Below are 22929 nucleotides of genomic sequence, written 5' to 3' on the forward strand. Positions count from 1 at the left end.
TAAAAAAGGGTAATGGCATAAAAAATGTGATCAAAGTACATATATGAAAAGGTTACAATGAAACCCATTATTTTGTATAATTAATATATGCTAATAAAAATATGAAGTGAAAAACAACAGCCATTATGGGGATCAAAATGTTGATCAAAAGAAAATGAAAGCAGGTGCTTTCCACTTTGGAAACTACCCCACTTGTATTTAACTGCAGAACCTGAAAAGGAAAAGAAATGGCTATTACAGGAGAAAATGATAGATGAAAATTTACAAGCAAAGCAACAAAGTCATAGGGGGGCACTGCTGAGGTTAAGGATAAGGTGTTGAGAGAAAACTGAGACAATGGAAAAGAAACACACAGACATCTTACTTACCTCGGAGACATGAAAAGACCACATTCCACTCTCTGCATACTCCAGTAGTAAAAATAGGGGAGAAAGTTTTAGGACTATGCCATTCACCTGTGTATTTTGTACTTGAGCCTCTTAAAACCACTGAGCCCACTCTGCAGCAATGTACATTAAAATGAGAGATGCTAATTCTGAGAGCCCATTCACATCCGGGGGTTCACATTCTGGGGAACGTGTTCACAGTAAAGCTGTGGAAAGGGGCTGTGCTCCCTCACCCACTCAGCATCTTGACCCCATACTTGGGGTCTGAAAATCACCATACAGCACCAACTGTCACACAGTGAAGAACATCTCTGATGGGGCTATGAGAACACATCATAGCTGCTTCTGCACCTGCAGACAAACTGAAAACTAAGAAAAGCAAACATAACAAACTGTAATACACACGGCCCAACTGAGTGTGAAAACTAAAATGAGATACATGAACTGGTTATCTTTACTCATTCACTCACAGACAACAGGTCCAAAATTGAGCAGGAATTCATTTGTTTTTATCAACAGCATATTCATTCAGAGCTGTTTTATTAGGTTACCCAAAGGAAGGGCTACAAAATTAATGCAAATTTGTACACAGCCCACCAAATTTGACCAACGTCCTAAACAATACCCAAGTGGGTGTAAGATTAACAAGGATTTTTTCTTAAAAGCACAACTTCCAAAAAGAAAGGTGTGGTGGAGGGTGGGGGAGTCGGTAATATTACTAGTGGATCAAGTCTGGGGAAAATGGCATCCCAGTGGCCCCTTCTTATGGGAGTCATGATGCTCACTAGAGAAAGCTCTGGCAAAGGCATCTCAGTAACCTTCTAAATTTATTTGACCAAGGAGCCCATTTCTCCTATCCAGCATCAACCAGTATCCAGAATAGTAATTACTGCATTGGGAAGCACCACAGAAAACACCAACTTCAGCCACTGCCTTACTTAGCCAGCACAGGTTCACACCAGGAAAGGGAAAAGAAGGGAGTCCTGCACTGTGCACCATTTATGGCCAAGGCCAACTCTCTCACCATCTCTTTTCCAGGAAGACTACAATATCATATATCGACATTACAGACAATGGCAGGACTGGAGTTTGAACCCAGGACCTTGGGCTTGCTAGGCAGGTGCTCTACCAGTTGAGCTGCACCCTCTTTTTTTCAGTTATTTTTCAGATAGGGTCTCACATTTTTTGCCCTGGCCAGTTTCAGACCACAATTCTATCAAATGCCTCCCTTATAACTGGGGTGACAGCATGTGCCGTGAAGCCTACCTTATTTGCTGAAATGGGGTCTCACTAACATTTTACCGGGGCCACAATCCTCCTGATCTCTACCTCCTGAGTGGCTGGGATTATGGACATGAGCTATAGCACTTGGCCCAAAAAAGCCCTACATATTAAAGTTTGTCCATTCTGAAACAGAGGTGTGCATAAGACATCCTGCTGTGATCAGAGGAAAGATGACCTGTAGTAAATGAAACTAAATTATAAATGGTGTTAGAAAAACCTCAAGGTAGATAAGACACCAAACTCCACTCTTCGTCAGAAATAATATTTATTATCCCCTTCCCCCATGTATAGATAACTTCTCAGAAACATGAAGATATTATCCATGTCATCATCAATTACAGTTTATAGGAAATAAGCTTAATTAATATCCTGTTAGCAATATATTTCTATCATTTTTTTAAACAATAGCCATTTTAGTTTTCCATGTTAGTTCAAGAATGGGTTCAAGTTTTAATTTTTGGATCAAATCAAGACCATCTTGTTTATAGGTAACAACTTCACAGAGCCCCTCCCCCCAGCCCCTAAAAAAAAAATCTATGTCCTAAGTGATAAACTTTTCTTGTACATTCAGCAAACTTTATACTGGAAAAAAGCAAAAGAACAGTTGAGATACGTATTTTCTCTCGTGCACAGTAATAAATCTAGCTGAGCTTCTACACCTGGCTTTGCAATGATGTTTACATAAAATAAATCATCTCTTACTGAGTTGCAATGTAATTTCTTGAAATGTAGATATGAAAGCTACGTACTTTAATCCACTGAAATTTCCTTTTAATTTTTTAATCTGTAATTAAACCATCACCACAAGGATAAGATCCATTTCCAGATGCTTCTCCTTACCCTCAGCTATCTCTCTGAAAGCTGGAATACTCTCTCGGGTCACTAAAGAGATACATTAAAAGCACAGGAAAAAAAAAAAAATGTTTTAGCTTCCTGACATAATGCCCTTAAGTTTGCTGACATAATGCCCATATTTTAACTTTAAAATGTAAAGTCAGAGTTAAAGCATCACTTAATTCATACAGTACATTATGAGTTAATCAACAGTGTCTCGCCAACTCAGAATCTGGTGGTCTTCTTTGCCTTTGTAACCACAACTCAATCAAAGAATGTGCTTGTAATAGGCTGCTAGTTTAATTTTAGAATTAGAAGTTTCATATTTGGGCTATTTTCAAATACAGAAATACTATGAGTGGCATATAAACTACTAATTTTCTTTCCCATCACCTACAGGAAGAATTTATTCAAATAAAATAATATGCAAACAAGACAATATGCAAACCTATTATGCCTATATATGGATGTATACATGTATATACTGAACCTAACTAAAGTTTAATAAGCAATACTAACATAGTTCTGGTTACATATTCCTAAAGATGTAACTGTTTTAAAGATACATATTATAAAGACGCTTAGACAAAAGGCAAAAATTAAGAATCAACACCATGTTTGAGGTTTTCAGTATTACTTCAGAAAGCCATTTCTATTTGCAATTGAAGAAAACTATGCATTTGTTATCAGGAAAAAATTACAAAAAGATAATGCTATCATGTAAAGAATTCACAAAAACTATAACTGTATAATCCCATAAAAGTCATACCTACTTAAGGTAATTCACAATTACGGTTATGTTGTATCACAGACCTCATAATCACCTTTCCTCTTTTTCAATTTAGCAAGTACCACAGAAATTCAAATCCCAGTAGCAACAAGTTAAAACAAGAGTACAAAATAAGGCATTCTGCTCATGTCATGAAAGTAACAGGCTTAGTATATTAAAGCAGATCTTAGTGTTTCTGCAGCTTTATATAATCCAAACATTATATAGAACTAGATCTTTACCAGAAAATCCAATTAACTTCTGGTTTCCAGTGAAGCAGGAAAAGGTACACAAAACCCTCAACTTTGGCTCTTTCTCCTACCTACTGCCATAAATGGACGCTGATCTTATCTATTTAATAAGGCATACTATTAGACACATGGATGAGGTCTTCGGCTATTACATTTTTAAGCCTGTAGGTCACACACTAAATGATTTTTCAAATTATAGATTAAATCTAATTTGACAAAATCCCTGTAGTGTTATCTAGGGGAAAAGTGGACTCAGAATATACACACGTGCACAGCCCTGTGTATGCACACGTGCCAACAGTCATGAACAAATTCTACAAATTAAAATTCCTTATCATCAAGTTGCAGCACTTGTATAACGGGCAGCTACACAACCTTTCTTAGCTCAAGGTAAGGATCTGAATGAGCCTTTAAAACACCAGTATCCTGAACCAAAGATCTTACCAAGGATGAACTCTTAAACATTGTTTGAAATTTGGACTTTACTGCCTGTTGCACTTTTACAGTAAGTGTTGCTTAAATAAACAAAACTAGAGCATAAATTCATATTCTACTGCCTAAACATTTTAAAGCAATGATTACATCATCACCAACAGGTAAAATGCACCTAATTTGGGTCTTTTGAATACCCCATTTTAAGTTTATTGTGTAAGTTCTTCACAGTTTAAAATATTGTGAAGAAATATATTTATGTATAGCTGTATTCACATACGTACTATGTACAAATACTGTGCAGCTGACAGACCCATGAACTTGGAACCCTGAATAAGAGATTGGTATGGACTATGAAATGTTTTCCTAGAAATGCTTAGAAATAAGAAAAGAATGCTACTATGAGTAATTAACAAAATTTACCTTATTTACATAGTGCCTATGGTAAATATGCTTTATGGACATTTTTTAGTATCTCTGTGAGGTGGGCCTTTGGGGACACTATCACAACCAACTCACTGTCCACAATCATACACCTCGACAGTGGCAGAGCAAAATGCAAACACTGAGATCTCCCAGATCCCAACACCTCCGATTACCAGATCTCACTGTTTCCTGGTGATACCAAGATTTCCATCATTCAACAGAAATTCCACCAAAAAGTATTAATTTCTAAGTCCTCCTGTACTTGTGACTGTGCATTATATTTATACCACAGGGAGATCAAAATGGTGTTTGGTTTTGGCAGATGAAAAAGTCTGACATTCAGTGTGATTATAATTCAGTGTGACTTCTCCAGTCTAAGTGCAACACAGCTGCTTGGTCTACTGGGGAGTGTGGTCAACATCTAACCACGGCTGTAGAGTTCTTGATCCACACAACTAATGCATGATTATAGAGACAGTCTACAGTCTGGTATTGTCTTAAAGGTCTTTTCTACCTCCACATACACTATACACATATAAATAAGCATTTTAGCACAAAATGTACAGTTAGCATCAGTTCATGTTCAAATAAGCAAAGGCCTTAAGGGTGAACTTTAAAGGCCAGGAGCTCCTCAGAGTGCATGTTGTTTAAAGATCGAAGATCTGGCAACTTTAGAAGTAGTTTTGTAAAAATTGAGGCCTCGTTTGGGTGGTTTTTCATTATTAAGGTCCTTAGTGCGCGAATGAGAGTTTCTTGCAAAGCCTCCACAGAGTTGACATTTTCAATTCCAGACCGATCTGACACGTAAGAACAAAGAAACAGGAAAGAGAAGACATTATTAACAATAAATATAAATGTAATTCTTGTTCATCAATCTGATGAATTTAAAACAAGGTTTCGTACATAAGAACAAAGGTAAAGGTAATTGTGAGAATTCAAAAAATCTGATGGCAAGCTTCCTAGTGATTTATTATAATGCAGATACACAGCACAGTACATTTGCTAAATCAAAATCCTTTAGCGCTTTGGAATCTTTGTTCACAACAAGCTAGAGGTTATGATTTTTTTAATTAGATGCCATCTGCTGACTAATTGCTTCTAACTTGCAAGATAAAATAATGTACTATAGAAACCTAATTTCCCACATCTGGACTACATTTCCTTTTGGTGTTATAACGCATGGTGGCCAGCAGCCTCTAAATTGGCTTCCAATGATCCCCTCACTTGGGCATTCACATCCTGCACAATCCCCTCCTCTTGCATGGGCTACATTTACTGACTCAAATATGGAAGAAGTGAAAGGATGTCACTTCTGAGGTTAAGTTCCTCCAAAAATCCTGTGGCTCCTACCTTGCTTAGGTACTCTCTCTCACACTTTGAGAAAAGCCAGCTACTGGGTTATGGGCTGCTCTGTGTACAGCCCCCAGAGTAAAGAACTGGGAGTGGCTCCAGCCAGCAGCTCACAGGAACTGAGATGCTCAGCTCAATAGCTTGCAAGGAGCTGACCCCTGCCAACAACCACATAAACCTGGAAGCAGATCCTTCCCTACTCCTGCCTTCATATGAAAGCACAGCTTCAGTGCAACCACCTAAGAGACTTTGAGCTAGGAGTATGTCTCCAAACCATACCCATATTCCCAACCCTGAAACATGCAGCATTTTTAAGCCACCAAGTTTTGAGGTGACTTTATTATGCAACAATAGGTAACTAGTATACCATGTGACTTGATTATGCTACATATGTTACATTACCCTATATTCACTTTCATTTAGCACAATGTGTTTACTAAGCTCATACAAAATGTTAATAAATTATTGAGTTCACAATAGCACTAAAGTATCTTAAAATCAGCCAAACCTTGTTGCCCATGAATTTTTTCATCAGCAAGGGTTATTTCCTCCCTTTACAAGAGGAGTCAGTAGTTCACAAGAAATATGCAATGGCCCTACTACAGGGAATAACAACAACAACAAAAATCTTTTCTACAAAGAACCAAACTTCTCTGGCCACTCATGTCCTTTCACTTTTTACAAGGACATCAAGAAGGCTTTCCATTATAACTAGTATCCTTTTTTAAGGCCATTTAGAACAAGGACAAAACTTTAATATCAAAAGGCAAAAAGGAAGAAAATGTAATTAAGTGCAGAAAAACTACGAAAACAGGCCTATTTTATACTTAACAAAATCGGATTGTGCTAATTCTTAGAGAAAAAGAAACAAACTGAATACTAACTATTTAGTTTGGGGAGTCATAATTTTTTCAGACAAAATTTTCTCTTGATATTTGTCTTTGTTCAACTGGGCAGAAGGTTATCTTTGCAAAGTACTTAAAGCCTTTCCAATGCTTCCAGGAGGCTTTCTTTCTCACCTTTGATATTGAAATAATTGGATCCCTACCTCCTCCTTGCTGGAGACTGAACGTGGGGACTTGTGCATACTAGGCAAGCATTCTACCATGGACTTACATCTCCAGTCCTTGCTTTTTTGAGACAGGATCTCACTGTGTAGCCCAGGCTGGCCTCAAATTCACAATCCTCCTGCCTCAGGCTCCTGAGTGCTGTGATACAGATATGTGCCACCAGGACAGACTCAAGAAATTAGCTTTTAAAAACATCTTGCAATTCATTAAATCATCCAAACACTTAATGGATGTATTGAACAAAACAAAACAAAATTCCTTCCTTTAAGGAGCTCACATTTTGGCAGAAGGAAGTAATTATTTATTTACATACCAAAAAGTAAGAAAAATGACAGTGACTCCCTTAAACAAAATAATTTGGATGGACAGAGAAAGAAACAAATGCTAACTAAGGAAGGACACTCGAGTGGGAGCCAGCATCTTAACTACGATGGTCCTTTGGTGAAATGTGGTGTTTAGATGTTCTTTCTACAACTCAGAACCTCAGGAGAATGGATGCCTATACCTGAAAATATAAATCATATTAATTTTTTCTAAAGCCTCCATTTCTAAAACCCTAATCTTTATGATTTCAAAGCCAAAGAACCCAGTTACACATCTGGCTGGATCATAAACAACAAGGTGCTAGAGACTGTAACACTTCAGTGCCTTCAGTGCACTGAGTTAGCTACTCTACTACAGCTGGACACTTGCATCTCTGCTCCTCTGCTGCCTCTTCCTCTCAAGCCTGTTCCTCCCTATGCCTTCTCTATGTGTATTCACTTTCTCCAGAATGCCTTTATACAGGCAAGTGAGGTCCATCTGCCAGGCCCTGACCTCATACCTGCACACCAGTCCCTCATTTCCAGCTGGAATGATGGCTGTCATCTCATACAATCAGGATAAAACTCACCTTCAGGTATAACTCCCCTTCTATGGCATCAGGAGTCATCCAAACTCATAGGCTACAGGTAGGCTGACTTCACTCCCTAGCAGCTAGAGCTATTTTCTTCACAAACAGTATAGACGAAAAGCTTTGAAGTCATACTAGTGGGTGTTCAAACACCCAACTTAGCCAATTATTAAAAATGTGACACCTTGAGCAAATTATCTGTTTCTCAAAACCCTTGCCTATATAACTGATTATAACACGTTTCAGCTCACATGAGAGGTCTGCTGTGAGGACAGTTATTTACTGAGATCAAGAATTTGCCTAGCATTTCTTCCAACAAATAAAATAAATATTTTTAAAAGGTAACTATGGATTCTAAGGAAAACTAAATAATATACAAAAAAAAAGAGCGAACTATAATGTTCCTTAATTCTAAGCAATCAATGGAGGATATGAATACACAATCTACTTGTCAATTTATGCAAGAGACACCCTCAGGCTGCAGAAGTTTAAGCTGAGGCACTGCCTTTGCTACCATTTCAACCTCACTGTGTGAACCCCTCTGTGGACACTGTGGACACAAGCACAGGACTGCAAACATGGTTTTTGACATTTCATCTTTGAAACTGATAAATGAAACATGAAAGACAGGTATAGAACAGGAGATACATACTTTAATTCCTGATTACATGGAGGCCATGCATAGGAAAAGAGGCCAGGGTGTGGACAAAGGAAGATGGAAGATACCGTGTCTCTACAGAATGAGGATATTCTACCTCAACTCTCCAAAGGAGGTTATGTGAAAGTAAAGGATCAAAATGGGAGTATATTAAAATTACAAATAAAACCAAAACATCAGTCATACCTACTAAATAAAAAGAGGCAGAAGCATTATATTAAGTTGGTCAACCATCAGGAAACTAAAAAGAAAATTAGAAATTTAGTCCTCTGAGGAGCAATAAGGTTGGGAGTAGAGGAAGGACATGAAGACTTCATTTTATGCTCTTCTTGTAGATTCTGAGTTTTATTTTCCTGACTAGATACTGCTTTAAAAATATAGCAGATGTAGGCCAGGTGCAGTGGCTCATGTCTGTCATCCCAGCTACTTGGGAAGCAGAGACAGGAGAATTGTGGGTCCAGACCAGCCTGGGCAAAAACATAGCAAGACCCTATCTCAAAGAACAAGCCAGGTATGATGGTATACACCTGAAATCCTAGATATGTGGGAGGCAAAGGAAGAAGGACTGCTGTCTGAGGCTGGCCCAGACAAAAGCACAAGACCCTATCCAAAAAGTAACTGAAACAAAAGGGCTGGGGAGGTAGCTCAGAACACTTGCCTCACAAGCACAAGGCCCTGAGTTCAAAACCCCAGCACTATCAAAAAATAAAAAAGTTTTAAAAAGCAGGTGTACTTTAAGTAGTAAAAATTTTAATGTGACATGAAAAGTGTGTTTGTGTATGCTTGTTATCTTCATATAGGCATAACAAAAATGAGAATGCACTGTATTTGTTTATTATCGGGCTTTTCTACTTAGTATTCAAAAAAAACCATGTTTTGCTTTTTGTTTTTTGCAGTATGGTGTTTTGAATTTAGGACTTTCCACTTGCTAGGCCAGTACTCTACCACTTGAGCCATTTCAGCAGCCCTCTTTTAATATATTGGGTATTTTTTGAGATAGGGTCTCACAAACTATTTGCCTGGAGTTGGCTTTGAACCACAATCCTTCTGATCTCTGCTTCCTGAGTAGCTAGGATTACAGGCTGAGCCGCCAGTGCCCTGCTAATATTTCAAAAATTTTTAATACATCACGGATCAAAAAATAGATGAATGGAGAAATGGATGGATAGGTAAATGGATAAAGACCCTCAGTGCTAATACTGATCTTTTAGCTGGGTGTGGCGGTACACACCTATAATCCTAGCACTTGGAAGGCTGAGGCAGAGAGATCTTGACTTCAAGACCAGCCTCGGTTACACAGTAGTGACTCTGAGGCCAGTCTGGGGTACATAGTGAGATTTTGTCTCAAATAAACAAAACAAAACAAAAAACACCTAATCTTATTAGAAAGTGATATTATCACCTCTATTTTAATCTTAATATTTTCTGAATTTTCAAATAATTTATATTAATCTTATAATCAAAAAAAGGGTTTTCAAAGGGTGATTAAAACAAAACAAAGTTGGGCCTGGTGGTGCAGGCCAATAATCTCAGCACCTGGGGGACGGAGGATGGGGGAAGGGGGACTGAGGCAAGAGAAGAGTATTTGAAGCCAGTTGGGGAAATATAGCTAGATCCTGTCTCAAAAATAAATTAAAAAAAAAAAAAAGATGTGCCCAGTGCCATGGAAAATGAGGTTAAGAGTTGGCTAGTGCTCTCTACCCTTTGGCCTATTCTCTGAGCTATCTCTGGAACATCGTCCCCTAACTTACTTCAGGAAAGTTCAATCCACGACCTCATACCAGTGTCATTTCAACAGTCTCTAAACCCGCCTCTCCAGCTCCAGTGGCTGGCCCGTCTAATCCACACGAGATAAAAACTCACAACTAATGTTAAACACCCCTGTGGTCATGCTCGATCATTCAACTTAAGAAGTTATACTGGCTCTTCATTGCCCATAGTTCAGTAACAAGGCCCTGCCTAGTTCTTATGACTGTTAGCCAGTGAGCTGGACCTCCTCTAACTTCTGAGCCTGTCCATGACTCCCTGACAGGCACGCCACAGGTCTGGCCTCCTGCACCTTCCCAAACTCATGCTTTCCATCGTCTCAGTGCTAGGAAAACTTACTAATCCAACCTTTGAGTTCCAGCTCTACTCCTCTACTCCCCACAAACTTCAGATGACTCCATCTTCCCTTCTGTGACTCCTGCTTACCTCAGTGAGGGCTACAGTGTAGCACCATAAAGCTTTTCATGTTTTCTCTTCAAAGAACATACACACTTTGAGAGTAAACTTATGCCTGAAGGCTTTTGTCTCCCTGAGTACCTCTAGCACATAAGGCAATTGATCAGAAAAAGAATTTAGCAGGAACTGGTAGAGCGGCCCAAGCAAGCACGAGGTCATGACAGGGAAACTGGGAACCACGATCTGTGACTCATGTAAGTAAGCACTGTATGTCAGGACTCAGAAGCCCTGATCACTCATTCACAGTGACTGACCCCACACTCGGTTCATATACGGCAACCCGCTCCTCTAACAGAATGTGGAAACTGAGACCCAAAGGATAAAATCACTTACCCAAGACAGACAGAAAAACCAATGGCAAAGCTGGGCAAAAGCTACAACTTAGCTACAACTTGCAATAAACCATACTCTTGGTACATACATTTAACATTTTCAAGTGATCCACGTTGTAATTAAAAGTTAAGATTTATATTTGAACCACATACCTGAAGATACACAATGTTCCAAAAAATAAATCCATTTTTCTTAGACTTAAGAAAAATTATAAACAAAAGCTAAAGACAAGTGGAAAATCTGAGGCCCTGATTTAATCGTGATTTGATTACAATAGCACCTTGATTTGTACTGCTGTGATTTTCAAAAATTTTGCAAAAATGATAGGTTTGCATACTTCATCATTCTCGTGAAGGCCTTATTCCTTCTACATGGCTTGCTAGAACCTAGTTAACTGCCACCTTCTTCTCAGTGGGTCTCTATATTCAGATGCAGCACCATTTTGAAGCAGCTTGCTCACCTGCAGATACCAGGACTACTGCGGTGAACAAACTCATCTCCTCATCACTGAGCTGGAGGGCATTGAGCTTCTCGCTAAACTCGAACATGGAGTTCAGCAGATCCCCTGCGCCCATGGAGTGTAAGTCATCCACACTGTACTTCTTCCCACTTAAAAAGGTGACGGTGCGCTCCTTTGCGTCAAATAAAGATGCAAACCGTACCATTAAAACCTGGGGAAGAGAAAGGCTTAAATGTATTTGCAGAAGTTCAATGGCAATACTAAGAAATAATGCAGCATTCAAGTCAGTTAAGAAACATCCCACATGTAAAAGAAAAACTGAGTTTATTCTAACCTAGAACCACTTTCTTAAGGCAAATTCTCTACCAAAGCAATAAAGGAGAGTATCAAAAGAAATTTCAGGCATCAATGGCAAAACACTTGACTCATGAGATACTCGGAAATTCTAGTCACAATGATTCTTAAATGCAATTATAAAATTAAAGCAAGCAATAATTGGCAAGAAGTTTAGAAATGGCCCCTGGCCAAGAGCATTAAAGAAATTCTTTAGGCTATCACCCTATATCAAGATTAACTCAAAATGGATCAAGGATCTTAATATCAGACCACAAACTCTAAAGTTGATACAGGAAAGAGTAGGAAATACTCTGGAGTTAGTAGGTATAGGTAAGAACTTTCTCAACGAAACCCCAGCAGCTCAGCAACTAAGAGATAGCATAGATAAATGGGACTTCACAAAACTAAAAAGCTTCTGTTCATCAAAATAAATGGTCTCTAAACTGAAGAGAACACCCACAGAGTGGGAGAAAATATTTGCCAGCTACACATCAGACAAAGGACTGATAACCAGAATATATAGGGAACTTTAAAAACTAAATTCTCCCAAAACTAATGAACCAATAAAGAAATGGGCAAGTGAACTAAACAGAACTTTCTCAAAAGAAGAAATTCAAATGGCCAAAAAACACATGAAAAAATGCTCACCATCTCTAGCAATAAAGGAAATGCAAATTAAAACCACACTAAGATTCCACCTCACCCGTTAGAATAGCCATCATCAGCAACACCACAAACAACAGGTGTTGGCGAGGATGCGGGGGAAAAAGGAACCCTCTTACACTGTTGGTGGGAATGTAAACTAGTACAACCACTCTGGAAAAAAATTTGGAGGCTACTTAAAAAGCTAAACATTGATCTACCATTTGACCCAGCAATACCACTCTTGGGGATATACCCAAAAGACTGTGACACAGGTTACTCCAGAGGCACCTGCACACCCATGTTTATTGCGGCACTATTCACAATAAAGTTATGGAAACAGCCAAGATGCCCCACCACTGACGAATGGATTAAGAAAATGTGGTATCTATACACAATGGAATTTTATGCAGCCATGAAAAAGGACGAAATGTTATCATTCGCTGGTAAATGGATGGAATTGGAGAACATCATTCTGAGTGAGGTTAGCCTGGCCCAAAAGACCAAAAATCCTATGTTGTCTCTCATATGTGGACATTAGATCAAGGGCAAACACAACAAGGGGATTGGACTTTGATCACAAGATAAAAGCAATTGCACACAAGGGAGGGGTGAGGATAGGTAAGACACCTAAAAAATTAGCTAGCATTTGTTGCCCTCAACACAGAGAAACTAAAGCAGATACCTTAAAAGCAACTGAGGCCAATAGGAGAAGGGGACCAGGAACTAGAGAAAAAGTTAGATCAAAAAGAATTAACCTAGAAGGTAACACACACGCACAGGAAATTAATGTGAGTCAACTCCCTGTATAGCTATGCTTATCTCAACCAGCAAAAACCCTGTTCCTTCCTATTATGGCTTATACTCTCTCTACAACAAAATTAGAAATAAAGGCAAAATAGTTTCTGCTGGGTATTGAGGGGGTAGGGGGGAGAGGGAGAGGGTGGAGTGGGTGATAAGGGAGAGGGTGGGGGCAGGGGGGAGAAATGACCCAAGCCTTGTATGCACATATGAATAATAAAAAAAAGAAAGAAAGAAACAATAAATAGGTAATAAATATGTACAATGTTTCTGAAAAAAAAAAAAAGAGCATATGAATAAAAACCTAAGAGATCAAGAGAATTCAAACACACAGGTGACCAAAATAAGGAAGAAAATGCAGAATATACAAGAGGAAATCAATAAAGATAATAGAAATCCTAAAAATGACCACTTTTAAGTGAATAGTTCAATATCTCAAAATAAAATCTCAATTGAAACTTTGGCTAAGAGAGGGGAGCAAGATGAAAATAGAATATCAGGACTAGAAGCAAATTAGAAGAATTAAATCAATCAGTTAAAACAATGAAAAATGCTAAAAAAAATGAATAGAACATGCAAGACATCTGGGACTCCATCAAAAGAACAAATCTAGAAATGATGGGTGTAGAATAAGCGTTACAAACTAAAGGTAGAGATAACTTATTTAGTAACATAACAGCTATAAACTTCCCTAACCTAAAGAGAGAGCAATATACAGGTACAGGAGGCTTTCAATACATCAAGCTGGCAGAACCAGAAAAGAAAACCCCCAGACATATTATAACAATCAACAAACAGAAAAACGTAATATTGAAAACTGGAAAAGAGAAATGACAGTAACATATAAAGGCAAACCATTAGAATAACAGCAGATTTCTCAACACAAACTCAAAATGCTAGGAGGTCATGGAAAGATGCAAAAAAAAAAAATTAAAAAATAAATAAATAAATAAAGCAAGCAATAATTGGCAAGAAGTTTAGAAATGGCCCCTGGCCAAGAGCATTAAAGAAATTCTTTAGGCTAACAAGCACTCACATGTTCTCTGTGCCCCCAAGTAAAAAGAGCAGTATGTCAATGCAGCAATGCTTGAAACATCAAAACACCAAATGCAGCTAAGGCAAACAGCAAATGAACTCTTCTATCTAGACTACTACAAGAAGCCATTACTCAAGACAGACTATACTCAAAGACAACTATCACAATAAATTCTCTAAACAACTACACTGTAATTGCCATTCTAACCAAATCAGCCAACAGTTAGTTACCTTACCTACAGCACTCCCTCCATTATACTAACTGATGACATCCATGTCACACATTTCTCTCAACATCAAAGCAGCACAGAATAAACACCTTCCTTTTGCAATGCTCCCAAGCAAAGACTTGTTTTGCTCAGGATGATCCAAAAGACAGTGAGCCTTCAACTGAAACTATGGTTAACCCTAGAACACAGCAGCACCAACACAAATCACAAGGTGGAAAGAATACAAATCTGGAATCCAGGATTTATGTCCTAATCCTGTATGTGTTTTGAATTTACCGGTAATCCAAGAAGTCTCCACCTTTTTGGGCCAGAGATGCCTCTCCTAAACCAGTAATCTGAGCTTCATTACTGACTTCTTTGGCTTTAAATCTTTTTTTGTTTGTTTGTTTTGGCGGTACTGGGGCTTGAATTCAGGGCCTACACCTTGAGTCACTCCACCAGCCCTTTTTTGTGTGTTTTTTTTTTCAAGATAGGGCCTCATGAACTATTTACCTGGCTGGCTTCAAACCACAATCCTCCTAATCTCTGTCTCCTGAGTAGCCAGGATTACAGGCTTGAGCCACCAGCACCAGCAGGCTTTAAATATTAAGTAAATGTTTTCCTTTTTAAAATGAAAGACCTAACCTGTGCCACTCTTAATTATTCTACAGTTGTTGTATTTATGAATAGGGATGCTTCTCTGTTCTATTCCAGGTGCTCCAGAAAACAGAGCCTAAGGCAAAAACTTTTACAGGTTGTGCACTGGCCCTTGTGAAACAGGAGTGAGGACACAGGAAATGAAACAGCACAGGAGAGTGAGCAGATGCTAGGAGTACATTATGGAACAGACCATTACTTAACATCAAAACTAACTGATAGTGCCATCTTGTAGGGTCATCCAGGAGGAAACAAAAATATATGGCTGGTCCCTTCTCCCATTGATGGAAGGCTCAAAGATCTAGCCCACTAGACATCAACTTTCGACCACCACCCCAAATTTCAGAATTATGCTTAAGTAAGCTGCAAGCAGGTCTCCAGGCCTCTTGTCCTGGGGCAGACAGGAAATGATGGGCACCTGAGGAAGCACCAGGAGAGCCACCTGCTAGTTGGTCTTAATAAGGGGCAAAGTGACTGTCCCAAGCCCAGGCAGAATGCATTTCTAAAAAAGAGCCAAAGGCCAGGCATAGTGGTACACATCTATAATCCCAGCATTGAGGAGGCTGAGGCAGGAAGATCACAAGCTTGAAGCCAGCCTGGGCTACATAGTCAGCCCCTGTCTCAGAAAAAAAGAAAGCAAAGAAAAGAAAAAGTAAAGGAAAAAGAAAAAGCAACCAAGCATCTTGAAGCAAAGCACAACTGGGAGGATTGGCAGTGGCATGGAAATGTCTGCTGAATCCACCAAATATCCTATGATCTCCTAAAAACAAAACCATATTCTATTCTCCTTCTTATTCTGTACTGAACATAGGGTAGACTCTTAGGTGTGTAACACTCTGCAGAAAACACCAAGTCCATGCCTGAAAACAACACTAGAGTTGTAGTTCACACACTGAGGACACAGACCACCTATACCTCAGGTCCTAAGTAACTGTGGATTTGCCTCATCTCTTCCTAAAATTCTGGCATAGTTACTCTCTTATTGGTAGTTTCAGAGTATGAACTATGAACACTTATTTAGAAAAGAATGAAAGCACCACAGAAAATACGACACTACATGCCCTGGCCCACTGTTGAAGATAAATAAAACCTACCTCGAAAGTCCCAGCCTTTAGCAGGTTGACCTGGTCGTGCTGAGAGAGGTCTCGGAAGCCTGGAATGCGCTTGGCAAACTCTACCACCTCCTTCACAGCTGGGGTGAAGCTCAGAGAGAACTCCTCCCAGATTTCATGCCCCGACTTATGTGGGTCCACATATGGAGACTTACTCATTGGACAGACCTAGTACACACAAAACAGGAACACCCTGTTAAACTGCGGGAACAGAAAGAAATCCCCAAAACAGCATCTCAATCAGTAGACACCCCAATGTGAAAAGAATTCCCAGGTGCAAGGACAATCTATTGCCTTTAGCCTTCTCCATTGCTGCTCACCTGAATGTAGGAAGCTTCACAACAATATATACAATTACATATTGTCAATGTACAGTACAAAATAAATGCTAACCAACGAAAGGTGTACAAACATTTGCAAATGGAAATATTATAACGTATGTTACATTCACAAAAAAAAAAAAAAGAAGAAGAAAGCCTCATGGCAACCTAATTTTTTTGGAGGTGCTGGGAGCAAAACCTGGTGTCCGTCACTTGAGCCCTGCCCTGAGTTCCTCTGCCTTCAGTTTATTTTCCAGATGAGGCCTTGCTAACTTTTTTGCCTGGGCTGGCCTCAAACTGTGACCTTCCTATCTCTTCCTCCTGAGTAAATGGAATCACAGGCATAAGCCACCACACCTGGTCCACAACCTAATTTCAATAGCAGTTAATTTACTATAAAAGAAGGAACCTACGGAAAAATGCCTCTGAGCTATTTTTCCTTAAACCTATTGTACAGGTTTAAGAATTTATTTTGTAACACAGCTACCACCTTAAGCTGGTATGTAGTGTTTTATGATCTTCAAAACAAATACACATGTATCTGTTTGTTTCTCAGCCCTATTAGTTTGTGGCCAGTTACTATTTTTTAATTTTGCTGTGCTAGGGCTGGAATCTAGAGCCTCATGCACTCCCACCACTGAATTGCACTCCTGTCTACAACAATCACTTCTTAGATGAGGAAATGAAAGGCATGGTGACTTACCCAAACACAACTGAAGTCACAGGCCTAGGACCCAAACCTGCATTTACTTAATATTTCAGAACTCACTTATTTCTAACCAGGCAGAAGAATAATGCTGAAACTACCAAGAGGAAAGATCACTGACCCTTTACTTCATAAACAATGGTGTGACCACTGACCTCCACTTGTTCAATTAGGAAACAATGACTGCAGGTACAAGCTGCACCTTCTAAATGTGAATTGACTGAGGGAGGGAAAAATAGGAAGCCGAAGAAGCTCTAAGAATGCTAAAAAGGCTAAGCACCTGTGGCCTGTAATCTTAGCTGCTCAGGAAGCAAAGATCAGGAAGATCCCAGTTCAAAGCAGCCCAGGCAAATAGCTCCCAAGACCCTATCTCGAAAACACAGAACAGGGCTGGTGGAGTGGCTCAAGTAATAGAGAACCTGCCTAGCAAGTGTGAGGCCCTGAGTTCAAAGCCCAGTACCAAAAATAAAAAAAAACTTAAAATGATAATGAATCAGGAGGCTGTAGCAGGAGGATCAGGAGTTCAAGGACAGCTTGGACTACCTAGCAAGATCCTGTCTCAAGTAAATAAATATGAAAAAAATTGTAAAACATGTACCATTGTACTCTATTAGTAAAACCAACCTTTAATTTTTCATTAAACCCAAATGAGATCCAGGAATGAGATGACTCTAAAATCATGGTGGCTTTCATGAAATCAGAACCTAACTGCTTACAGATTTTCCCTGCTAAAGGAAGCACAAAGCCTAACAATATAGAAGGTCAGCTTTCAGATCCACAGACTCAAATGCTTGCAGGGGACACCATATTGAACAAGACTCAGGTAGAGTCAACTATTTTGAAAATGAAAAAAGAAGACTGTAATTACCTGGCAGTAGAAAATACCAAGCACTATCAAAGGACCTCATGGTTTAAACTGGAAATGGTGCTGTACTGCTGTTTTTGATGAAAGTTTGGTTGAATACGAACATTGTATTTTCATGTAGAATGTTGTATTTGATGGAAAAAAAAAAACTTGAATGATATAACATTAACTTACTTCAAAGGATGGAGTCTGAGAAAATCCTTAGAATTAAAATATTCTTAAATTCTCAAACAATATAACTACTATTTCTATATTCAAAGATCCTTTTGCATCATTATGTTTAAATAACCTCTCTCTGCTAGGTACATTGGCACACACCTAAAATCCCACTAAGCAGGAGGTTGGGGCAGGAGGATCGCTTGAGCCACAGTTAGGCCAGCCTCAGCAGCACAGCGACACCCATCTCAAAAAAAAAAAGAGGCAACAAAACCTCTCTCCACAGAGAGCAAAGAATTTCTGATCATGGCAAGCTAAAAGATTAGCACTTTTGAGAAAAAAAATTGCAAAGCTAATGAGGTACTATTAATCATAGTACTTAAATTTTAAAAAGGATTTCCATGAGTTAAACAGCCAATTCTGTATGAATCATATTTTATATAAAAATCTTAATTCCAATCACAGTATCAATTAAACTACATGCTTTTCCTAACTGTGTGTGAAATTAGGTTATTCAACAAATACAGCTTATTAAAATTATTTCACCTAAAACACTATACAAAATTGGTTCTGGAAATCTCTTAGACTTTCTGAACCACCTCCCTAAATAAAAGAAAACCTTCCTTGATACAAGGTGAGCAAAAAATTGATCTCACTATACCAGATGCATCCTCCCTCCAGTGTTGCACATGTAGTTATTCTTGTTCTCATTCTGAGAAAATCCATCTATTGGAACTCTATCACATACTCTTTGAGTATAAGCATTGGAGAAGTTCATACAATGTCCATTTGCAATACAAATGGCATGCCCATTTGGGTAATGCATTATGTTCCTCCCTTTATACTGTCCGTTGAGGTGTTGCTGGCCCTCACTACAGGGGAAGTGGCTGTTAAGCCCACTGCCACAATGGTCATGGTTTAAATTATACTGCTCCATGTTCTTGGGAATCCGCTCTCCTCTCTGGGGCTGCATGCCCTCAGCTGGGTTTTCTCGTGGCTCTTGATTGTACATAAAGGTATCCTTGTGGGCTCTGGTCACCATGCCAATCACTTCTTCCTTTGCAAAATCACAGGGGGGAGGAGAGCTCTTGATGTTTTCTTGCTCCAGCTGGGGCTTGGGTCGCAGCTGGTCCTGGGCTGCTAAGGCTGTCTGTTCATGATGCTCTGCTGAGGCATCATTCTGCAAGTGACCGCTGAATTGGCTGTTCATCATGGTCTTCATCGCACTCTGCATTTCAATTAGCATCCTCTGTTTTTCACGCTTAGGAATACGGCCAAACCGAACAGCTATTGAAGAAAAAGATATTTAGATCTACATTCTAAATAAACCTGTTTGAACAAAAGAGTAACATAAAATTATCAGATAGCTGTGGCCTGAATGTCTACAAATCTCTGGCCCAGTTTTCCGAATTTGCAGCAAAAGAGGGAGAAAGGGAAAGAAAATTTTCCATTTTTCTCCCAACATGGCTACAAAGATTTATTTTGGGGGTATTGTATAAGCAAAAGTGAAGAACAAAATGTTAAATTGTCTAATGAAACCTGCAGTGTGAAGCAGCCCAGCACTACGACACAGCACCTTAACAAAGCTGAGGGCTCTGTCCTCAAAGGCAGGCATGGAGGGTCCAGCCACACACATCCACACCCTCGCGGAACCCAGCAGTGCGCACACTCCCTCAACACCTGAACCATCGATTCAGTTTTGAAACCTCACTCTCGAGACACTAACAACTAAATTATCTGCTCTTTCTTTTTCCTGAGTTCTTAAAAAAGAAAAGAAAATATCTTTCAAACACACATACACACAATCAATAGAGATACAGTTACTGGAAAATAAACGTTGGAATGTAATTAAAATCAATGAACTAAATAAAAATGAGATCAGGTGTCCTCTACTTTTAGAAGCTAGTCTTAAAGGGTATCCTGTCTCTAATAACACTATCCTTGAGGGAAAGAAAAGAAAAGCCACTTTCTGCTCTCATGATTATATAGAGATAGTAAAATTTCAATACACCTACCCACCAAGAAAGCCTATTAATCCAACTGTAGCCTCTGACAACACCATTATCAATGACAAACAACTTATCATGCTTTGTACTTTACCTCCACTCCTTCCTTCACCAACCAAATGATTGTTGGTTTTATTCTTTGGAGTAAGCACTATCCATCCACCATTTTAATAGCACTAGTCAGACTAATGCTACCTATATAGCAAAAAAAATTCAGGCAACAGATAAAAGGAAACATTCATTGCTGCAATCTCTTATTCTAAAAACTCCCTATTGCAATAGTCTATTTCTGTACCAGCAAGATACTAGAGTAACCAAAAGGATTGCTTAAGACCTTTTGGTTTTCCCTAAACAGTAATTCATGCTTAGGAATTCTTAACACTACTAGACCAGTCTCTATAAAAATTTCACATCCCTCATTTCCCCAAGCAAAACAGAATGGCCAAATACTCCAATGATGTCATCCACAGATAATACTAACAGTTCCACAAATTACAGCAACTCTTCTTTTGTATGGGAGTGGATCATGCCAGAAATGAGCAACCACCTCCACTCCAACCCTAATCTTGTATCTCCTTTGCACATGTTCTGAGCCTGTGCCCCAAAAAGGACATTAGCATCACCTCAAGCCAATAGTGAGACATAATTCACACCAAAAATTAGCTCCTCAGCAATATTAAGAAATAAAGAATTAAACTATATTAAGAAAAAGTCTTTTTTAGGAAAAAAAAGTCTTCAAATTATATAGAAAAAAAGAGGTTATGCCAAAAGCTGTTTCTGAGATGATGTTGCTAAAATTTGACTTTGATGAATTTAATCTCCTATAAATCAAAATGTGCTTTTTGTAATCTGCTTCACCTTAGACACAAGAGGGCCACTAATACTAACCACAGCTCTGGCTTATGCTGAGGAATAAATGCTGCATACATTTTTAAAACAGTCTTTAAACTGGGAACATACCATCTCTTGACATTCCCACAGACAGACACTTCTTGAAGCGACACTGCTGACATCGGTTCCTATTCATTCTCATGATAGAACAGTTCTCGTTCTTCAGGCACTTCTTGTATTGGATGTTTTGCTGAATACTTCTCCGAAAAAAACCCTAAGACAAAGGAAGATTTATCCAGCCGTTTAAAAACTTCAAGATGAAGTCCTCGTAAGCACTGCTAGTGTGTGTAGAGCTATTGGAAAAACTAACACTGACCCAGGACAGAAGGAAATGGAATACTGACACACAGAGTTTAACTGGTATCAGTAAGTAGGTGCTACACACCCTGGCCAAACAAAATCCCTGTTCACTGTGAAGACTCTCTGTGCTGGCCCAAAGCACCCCTCACACCGCACTGCACTGCACTCCAGTTCCAGACAGTTATACTTTTAAGTTCCAAAACTCTTGACATGTGAATGGCTGACTCTTAGAAAGTTGACAGAGAAATGTGTTCACCAGCTATAATTCCCTTCCTAGAGCCCTAAGATACATTGGAAGAGCTTGTTCTTTGTTCATTACATGCTAACACCAGCAAGGCACTCACACATGCCAGATGTTCCTGGCCACATGTCAGCAGTCTGTGTGTTTTAAGTCTTTATTGAGCAGCCAGGCAGGGCAGTGCATGCCTACAATCCTAGCACTCAGGAGACTGAAAAAGGAGAATACAAGTTTGAGACCAGCCTGGGTTACAAAGTGAGTTCAAGGTCAGCTTGAGCTACATACTGAGACCCTTTCTCAAAACAACAACAAAAAAGAGATTGTGGGATATAACATTTTTGTATTTCATTACTGAGCTATTATACCCTTGACTTAAACACTGCAAGAGCTAAGGTAAAGACATTTTAGTAGGATATGGAGAACTGGGGCTGTAGCTCAGGAGTAGAGTGCTTGCCTGGCATGTGTGAGGCCCTGAGTTTGATTCTCAGCACCTCAAAAAAAATAAAAGAAAGAGATTATAACTGGGCATGGTGGTGTACACCTGCAATCCCAGCACTCAAAGGAGGATCTGGAGTTTGAGGCCTCTTGAACTACATCGAGAGAGCATGTCTCAAAAAACAGGGGGAAGGGAGAATTGAATTGAACAGACATGTGTATTTATCAAGCATATGCAATTCACCTCATTCAGTTTGTGCTTTTATTTCCTAGCTATAAAGTGAAAACGATGCCTACCTCACAAAATTTCACACTTGTACAATATATACATATATATGTATTTATCCCATTTTTAAAACAGTAGAAAAGTGCTATATCTATGGAACATACTGACTAGTTTTGTAAAGTGATTTAGCCATAGAAAGCTATCCACTCATAGTTCATTCAGGTCCACCCCAAAAGGATTTTCTCATTCATCATGTGTACTCATTACCTTGTTCACCCCTGCCCCACATCCTGCCAAGTGATTCCTGCTTACACCTCAAGTCAGAAAACAGCAAAAACACAGGTCTTCACCATGTACATGTTTGATAACAGGAGAAGGGATGTGTCAGATTTAAGAAAGAGAGAAAAAGACAAAGAGATGGACTGGTTCCCAGATGTAAGTGGGAGGCAGAGACTATCTCATTTGGAATTATCTGACCAACATTCCAGAAGAGATAACTAAGAAAGAGTCAGCTAAAGTTATAAATTAATCAGAGCCTTCTCAAGTGCTCAATTTATATTCAAAATTATTTTACTCACTTAACCTTATTTCTTAAGACATTACATTTTTACAAGTGCCTAGAATTA

The 22929-nt window shown here is 39.0% G+C and overlaps 1 protein-coding gene across 1 annotated transcript in view; it reads right to left on the reverse strand.

Annotated features, from left to right (window-relative positions):
- Nucleotides 1-1918: 1918 nt before the first annotated feature.
- Nr1d2 (nuclear receptor subfamily 1 group D member 2) overlaps nt 1919-22929 on the reverse strand; it is a 30716-nt gene continuing 9705 nt past the window's right edge. Inside the window, exons 4-8 of the mRNA XM_020184845.2 lie at nt 21174-21318; nt 18869-19494; nt 16143-16328; nt 11369-11579; nt 1919-5179 (exon numbers count right to left, since the gene is read on the reverse strand). Of these exons, the coding sequence (XP_020040434.1) occupies nt 4983-5179; nt 11369-11579; nt 16143-16328; nt 18869-19494; nt 21174-21318 (1365 nt within the window). The 3' untranslated portion in view covers nt 1919-4982. The remainder of the gene's footprint in view (nt 5180-11368; nt 11580-16142; nt 16329-18868; nt 19495-21173; nt 21319-22929) is intronic.

Source organism: Castor canadensis, chromosome 10 (assembly GCF_047511655.1).
Source record: "Castor canadensis chromosome 10, mCasCan1.hap1v2, whole genome shotgun sequence".
Lineage (NCBI taxonomy): Eukaryota > Metazoa > Chordata > Mammalia > Rodentia > Castoridae > Castor > Castor canadensis.